At 57.1% G+C, this 6979-nt stretch overlaps 2 protein-coding genes across 3 annotated transcripts; one reads left to right on the forward strand and one right to left on the reverse strand.

Moving 5' to 3' along the window:
* Window positions 1-820: 820 nt before the first annotated feature.
* Window positions 821-3215, reverse strand: LOC122373480 (band 7 protein AGAP004871-like). The gene has a single exon (XM_043351586.1). The coding sequence runs from the start codon at window positions 2950-2952 to the stop codon at window positions 2029-2031; it is 924 nt and encodes a 307-aa protein (XP_043207521.1). The 5' UTR covers window positions 2953-3215; the 3' UTR covers window positions 821-2028.
* A 783-nt stretch (window positions 3216-3998) lies between these two features.
* Window positions 3999-6410, forward strand: LOC122373479 (band 7 protein AGAP004871-like). Of its 2 annotated transcripts, none has more exons than XM_043351584.1 (2): window positions 3999-5425; window positions 5559-6410. In XM_043351584.1, the coding sequence occupies exon 1, from the start codon at window positions 4292-4294 to the stop codon at window positions 5213-5215; it is 924 nt and encodes a 307-aa protein (XP_043207519.1). In that variant the 5' UTR covers window positions 3999-4291; the 3' UTR covers window positions 5216-5425; window positions 5559-6410. The 2 variants fall into 2 exon arrangements, with proteins under 2 accessions (XP_043207519.1, XP_043207520.1); XM_043351585.1 differs by having other exon boundaries at window positions 4061-5416; window positions 5550-6410.
* The last annotated feature ends 569 nt before the right edge of the window (window positions 6411-6979 follow it).

The raw sequence follows: 6979 nt of genomic DNA on the forward strand, positions 1-6979 counted from the left end.
GGCGCCGGCTGGCTGGGGAGGGGCTCCGGACGGGCTGGGGACGGGCCCGGATCGGGCGCAGTCGCCGCGTGTTTTTGCTGCCTCACGCCGCCACAGCTGCAGACGTGCTCCCATCCGGTCTGTTAGTGAGCGGTGAGCACACGGCCCAGCGGCCTCCAATGGAACCACAGCCCCATATGGACTGTCCAGGCCGCGCTGCGCTCGTCAGAGACCGAGACGAACGTATCGTGCACGTGCGCAGCGCACGTACCGGCTACTGTGCCACTGGACAGACCGGGCAGCACAGAGTGCATCAGCACCGAACACGGAGCGGTACCGGAGCGGCGTGCACATTGCACACGCCGCCCGCGCCGGGAGAGGGGAGGGGAGGGGGCCGGGCGGCCAGATGCTGACGACACATCCAGTCCCGCTGTGGGGCGGGGAGGGGGACCTGTCGGTCAGCTAAATATGTAACCTCCAGTCCCGAGCTAAACTCGTCACCAGTGAGCGTTGACGTGGCGCGCGGAGCCGCTGCTGGGCGTTTGTGGCGGACGGCCTTGGCGCGCATTGTGGTGCATTGGCGCAGCGCTCCCTCAGTGCCCGCCGTGTCCCCGCCGGCCGTTGTTGGCTGCTCAGAGACTCACTCGGCACAGTCGCCGAAACGTTCGGGGATAAACACGACCGGTTGCCATAAACTGCTACCTACACAGTACACACGTACAGACTGAGACGGACGCGGCGCCGCCAGAAGAGGGCGGCTGTTCTGCGCCCCGTCCCGGCAGGGGAGCCGGGCGCGCCGGCCGGCCAGCACTGAGGCTATTAACTGTGGCTGGAAACAATGGCCGTCACTTCACGTGTATTTTCTTACAGAAAATAGTAGTGCCGTAAGCGAAGCATACAAAACAGTTAAACACGCAGGTGCGACGGAGAGGTCAGGTGACGGTAATACAAAAAAATGATTGTGCGATGTGACGGATATATCTCGGCTCAATGATATTAGGCATTGTACACGCAGAAGGCAGCGATATTGGTTAACTAGCGGTTGACCAAAGGCATGCATGCAACGAAAGCACGTCCAACACGGCATATCCTTCATAAAAGTATATGGTGGAGCTGAATATGTCCTAGCAGGATAACGAACAAACTAAAATATGGTGGATGAAGCAGCTTTCCAAAATACCAACGCAAAGCTGAAGTGATTGAGCCCAAACATAGCTGCAGCTCATTGAAGCCTGCTCGACTTTATATCAAAGAACTACAAGTCCAAAACCAATATTTTCATTCACATTTCATAGGCACCTGACAAGGCCACTTGTAACCAGTGATCTACAGCTAGTGCACCTTAAAAGCGCTCAGAAATCAAACACCAAATGAGAGCCACAGTGAGCTCCAGTCTCTATACCTACGCGTAACAAGCTTCCGCACAATCAGAAGAGCTATCTGCTGGCCAATCGGGAAAAGAAGCTGGTGACCCGAACTCAGATCGCAGTGGACGCGCACACGACCCTGTCATCAGATGGAGAAATCTCCACTCAGATCGTATCGGTGCAGTGCACACTAGTCAGCACTGCTGACACCACTGCACAAAAGCGCCCGCAGTCAGCGGAGCCGAGAAGGCCGAATTCGGTAACGGTCTAACCCTACTCGTCCGCCACCTGCGTTTTCACCTCCGGCATCAGCGGATCCTTGTCTAGACGTCCGTGCGTCCGTCTATGCTCACTTCACGCGCCACGACAGTGGGCACATCAGTTATCTTCTTTTCGTTTTCAGACGTTATTACGAAACGATCGGCTCTGATAAGTCCAAACAGAAAACTTTCTGTTCCAGGTCATGATCCATCTGACCCAGGTCACGACCCTGCTGTTCCAGGTCATAAGCCGGCTGTATCATGTCATGAGTCGGCTGTAACAGGTCATCAGCCGGCTGTCCCAAGACATGATCCAACTGACTTTCGGCGTCAGATCGGCCTCTGAAGTGTCCTCGTGAAGCACCAGTCCGCTGCTGGGTCCGTAATCCGCGGACACTTCCGGCATGTTCAGGAAGCTCCGACTACTTCTTCATCAGTCCTCCGATGATGTCGATGGGCACGGGGAAGATGATGGTGGTATTCTTCTCTGCCGAGATGGAGTTGAGCGTCTGCAGGTAACGCAGCTGGAGGGCGTTCGGGCTCTCGGCCATGACGTCGGCGGCCTCCTTGAGGGCGCGGGAGGCCTTCATCTCGCCCTCGGCGGCGATCACCTTGGCCTTGGCCTCGCGGCTGGCCTCGGCCTCGGCGGCCATGGCGCGCTGCAGCTCCATTGGCAGCCGCACGTCCTTGACCTCGACACGCTCCACCTTGACGCCCCAGGCGTCGGTAGCCTCGTCCAGGGTGCTCTGCATCAGGTGGGCGATGGTCTCGCGCTGGGAGAGAATGTCGGACAGGTTGTACTGGCCCAGCACAGTACGGAGCGTTGTAGCGGCCAACAGTCGCGTCGAAGAGCCGCTGTTCTCCACGTTTGTGACAGACACCGTCGGCTCGAAGATCCTATAGTAGACGACGGCATCGACAGATACGGTCACCAGGTCCTTGGTCAGAATCTCCTGGGGAGCGACATCGAACGAGACGACTCGGAGGTCTACACAGCGGAAGGTGTCGAGGCAGGGCAGGATGAAGAACAGTCCGGGTCCCTGCGCGCCGCCGGGCGCCAGCCGTCCCAGCCGGAAGATGATGGCCCGCTCGTACTCCTGCACCACCTTGATGGTGAAGCAGAGTGACAGTGGGAAGAAGCAGATGACCAGCAGCCAGGAGATGAACGTGAGGAAGGCGGTGCAGCAGCCGTCCGGCGCCGGGTTCTCGTCGTCCCTGCCGAGCACGCGCGGCTTGGGTCGGTCCGGGTTGGTCGGCCGGCCGGTGACCAGGTCCACCGTCGGCTCCGAGCCGTGCTCAGAGATCGACTTGCGCAGCGGCAGCTCCTGACTGCCGCCCTCGGCCATGATTGGCGCGCGGACGCCGCTCCGGTCCCTCACTCAGTCGCTCCGGTAACCCTCTCCGAGACTGTCTCGCCGCGCGGCGCTGCACTCGGCACAGATGGCCGCGGTGGCTCAGTCCTCAGACACCGGTGTGGCAGTGAGCCGCTCCGGCAGTCTCCGTCTCTCAGTCACTGCACGCTACACCCGGCCTCGGCCAGCCACGGTCACCGAACTGCGGCGCGGCGCGGCGTGCCCGGCGGACCGGCGGACGCGCTGTTTACCGGCGCAGTTCGGCACGCCACCGGGCGCGGCGCCACCGTCACAGGCCGGCGCCGGTGAAGGTCACCGTCCTGCTCTGAGCGCGCGCCGCCGGGTACAGCGGCGAGCCCCGCCTCCCGCGGCGGGGGACGCCGGGCGGCAGAGCGAGCGAGCGCACATCACCTGAGGTACCGATCGAGTCTGCACGACCGCCAACCCCGCACCACTTCCATTTCACGGGTTCAAACGGGAAACTGGAGGCTTTTGGTCAGCTATTGTGCAGACGCCTAGCCATTAGCTCGCGTACTTTCGAGTTTCGATGCATTTTTGATGACGATTTGAAATCCGCCAGATGCCTCTTGCGCTGCAGTCACGGGTTAAGCGGCGGCGGGCCACAAATGACCCCTATCAGCAGCAATAATGCAACATTTTAGAAACGGTGGGACTTTCACGATGTTAAAAACAGAAAGTTTTCGCAAAACAAGTAGGAAGGTAGCTACTAGCTATGCTACTAAAATCCGTCTTCTGAGCACGAATACCTGCCACTGGCTTGCGTTTGAACTCGTCAAAATTCAAGCGGCGAGTAGTCAAGAGGATATAGGTAACAGCATATAGGCAAACAGGGTTGTTACGCATCATTTATAGGTATTATTCCTGGCTCACGATCACTGTCAGACAGTAAAAAATCACTCGAATGCGTAGTATAAGCGTCTCACCCAATGCCTGTCGAAATTTCGGATTTATTTTGACAGCGCCCTGTCGCCGGCGCCGGTCCGTCGGTGGCGTCGCGTGGCGGCGGCGCATGGAAGCATCCACCGAGCAGCAGCAGCCGGGCCGGCCGGCCGGCGGGCCAGCCCCGCGGCCGTCGGCAGGCACTGCGGCCGACGGCTCCGAGCGGGGAGGGTGGCGGACGCTCCCGACAGTGACCGCACGGCCGCAATATCGACCCAGTCCCACACGGCACGCGCCGCTGCACGCCGATCGATTCCGCCGGCGAATAACGTCCGGTGTGTGTTGACCAGCGGACGCAGCCGGTGCGGCAGTGAGCCCGAGGCGGCGGAGCGGTTCTCACGTGCACACGAGTGGGGCGCCGCGAGCACCGACGATGGGCGCCACGGCCGAGTACGAGTTGAGCAAAGGAGGCCAGGAGCCGGAGCCGGAGCCGACTGTTCAGCTGGTGCCGCGCCAGCCGAGCTCGCCGGGCGCCCGGCCGCCGCCCCGCGTCATGGGCCGAGAGGACGACAGCGACGAGAACACCAACGGCGGCTGCCAGGCCCTCCTCATCTTCCTCTCCTGGCTGCTGGTCATCTGCTTCTTCCCGCTGTCACTCTGCTTCACCATCAAGGTGGTGCAGGAGTACGAGCGGGCCATCATCTTCCGGCTGGGACGGCTGGCGCCCGGCGGCGCGCAGGGACCCGGGCTGTTCTTCATCCTGCCCTGCCTCGACACCTTCCGCGGCGTAGATCTCCGAGTCGTCTCGTTCGATGTCGCTCCCCAGGAGATTCTGACCAAGGACCTGGTGACCATATCTGTCGATGCCGTCGTCTTCTATAGGATTTTCGAGCCGACGATATCTGTAACGAATGTGGAGAACAGTTCATCGTCCACACATCTGCTGGCGGCCACCACTCTTCGCACGGTGCTTGGCCAGTACAACTTGTCCGACATCCTGGCCCAGCGCGAGACCATCGCCCACCTGATGCAGAGCTCCCTGGACGAGGCTACCGACGCCTGGGGCGTCAAGGTCGAGCGTGTCGAGGTCAAGGACGTGCGGCTGCCAATGGAGCTGCAGCGCGCCATGGCCGCCGAGGCCGAGGCCAGCCGCGAGGCCAAGGCCAAGGTGATCGCCGCCGAGGGCGAGATGAAGGCCTCGCGCGCCCTCAAGGAGGCCGCCGACGTCATGGCCGAGAGCCCGAACGCCCTCCAGCTACGCTACCTGCAGACGCTCAACACTATCTCGGCAGAGAAGAACACCACCATCATTTTCCCCGTGCCCATCGACGTGATCAGTGGACTGATGAAGAAGTAGTCCGATGTCGTCACGTCACGACGCTGCCCAGCTTCCCTGAACTCACAGCGTTGTTTCTCGGAAGGGCTGGGAGTCATGTCGGGTTGGGACACTGGACGAACTTTTACTCATTGTGGAATGAACAAAAATGCTCGCGGACTCTCAAAGCTATAGGAGAGAGAAAACGATGGAAAAGCGATGGACGGTGAGAAAAACGGTGAAGTATTAGAGGATTCGTAAACTTGGGAAGCAAGTTGTTTTCGATGCAGATCTGGTTAAATTTAACAGCAGCATTTGTCCTGATTAAGTCTTTTCCAATGGATTCTAGTTTTCTTATCGCCTTCTTTTCTTGTCCGTATTAGAGGATGCGGACAAGTTTCCGCCCAGAAGCTCGTCCAGCCCCTTCCTGACGGATGGAGAGCGGTGGCTCGAGCGTCTGCACACAGTGCCGCGGAACGGGTGCCTTGACCGCCGTGCCTGCTGACGGCGGGGATAGTCCTGCTCAGGGTGGCCTGGCGCTGTCCCTGACTGTGATCTCTCGCACAAGGACTGCCGTCTGCGGCGCCTTGAAATTGAGCTCGCCTAATATCTCTGGTGACCGGGAGGTTCACGTAGTTTTTGATGTGCCTGCACCCGGCTCGTTTTGTAAGGGCCTCAAAACGTCTTTCGAAGGAAAATGCTTAGGTCCATGTTGTCGATGTGCACGTAACTATCTTGGAAGTGGTCAGTATTTATTTGCATTGACACGTCTCGACATTGATGCCATTCAGTTCCATACATATGTGTTTTTGAGCAAGCATATGTCTGCATGTTTCATCTCTCTTACAGCCATTCACATTTCTACTGAACGACCATCATCAGACCAGAACCGTGTTTTGGTGAAATTACACAAAACAAGGGCGAAGCAATTGGCGGTTAGACAAGTGCGTCTACGGAAACATGTATGTCAACCTATTGCAAAATTACCTCGAATCGACATCATACTCGTGTGAGATGGAAGAGAACTCGAAGTTATCGTTTCATGTGCATACCAACGCTTCGCATGATTTCGTGTTCGGTCATCATCATCGTCTTATGTGGATTAGGAGTCACATGATTTTATTTCCGCGGTTGATTATTATTTGTCGTTTAGTTAAAAAGGCACGTTTATCTGTATAGTTGTACACATACGAAGAATATACGATCCTTTGGTAAAATAAAATGTGCGAAATCCAAATGATTTGTTTAACACCTACCCCACACATCCATTCGATTTATACCTAGCGGAAATGTACACATCTGGAATACGTTATGAATGCTTAACACGGACAGGCATTTACCGTGAACCAAATAAAGGATGTGCGTGTAGGTAGTGACCGACCGGTCCAAGCCATTTGTGACCATGGTCACAAAACAACGAGTTTGGGATGATTTTGTGGGTGAAGGTTGGGACTACGACGAACGTTAAGATTGCTTTCTAGTAGAATCAGAAATGGGACATTCAAATAAATAACATCAATAAATAACAGAAGTCCTGTAAACCATGAAAGAATATCAAAACCCCGTCGAAAACAATTGTAAACGGTAGCAAAACCCGTCGAAAGCAGGCACCTGCACCGCACGTGATGAAAAGGGTTTCACCGTCGCGTAAATAAGACTGTCTAGCGACTAGTTGCATGAGGTCGAGTCAAACCCACAAACGATCGAAAGGAAAATGCATATTAGAGCCACAGCAGAATTCGGTCCAGTCCCGTCCCCGGGTTGCGATAAGCCAACACCGTTTTTAGGCGTACCTATGTCTAAGTA

The sequence above is a fragment of the Amphibalanus amphitrite genome, unplaced genomic scaffold (assembly GCF_019059575.1).
Source record: "Amphibalanus amphitrite isolate SeventyFive unplaced genomic scaffold, NRLGWU_Aamphi_draft 001502F_arrow, whole genome shotgun sequence".
Taxonomy (NCBI): Eukaryota; Metazoa; Arthropoda; class Thecostraca; order Balanomorpha; family Balanidae; genus Amphibalanus; species Amphibalanus amphitrite.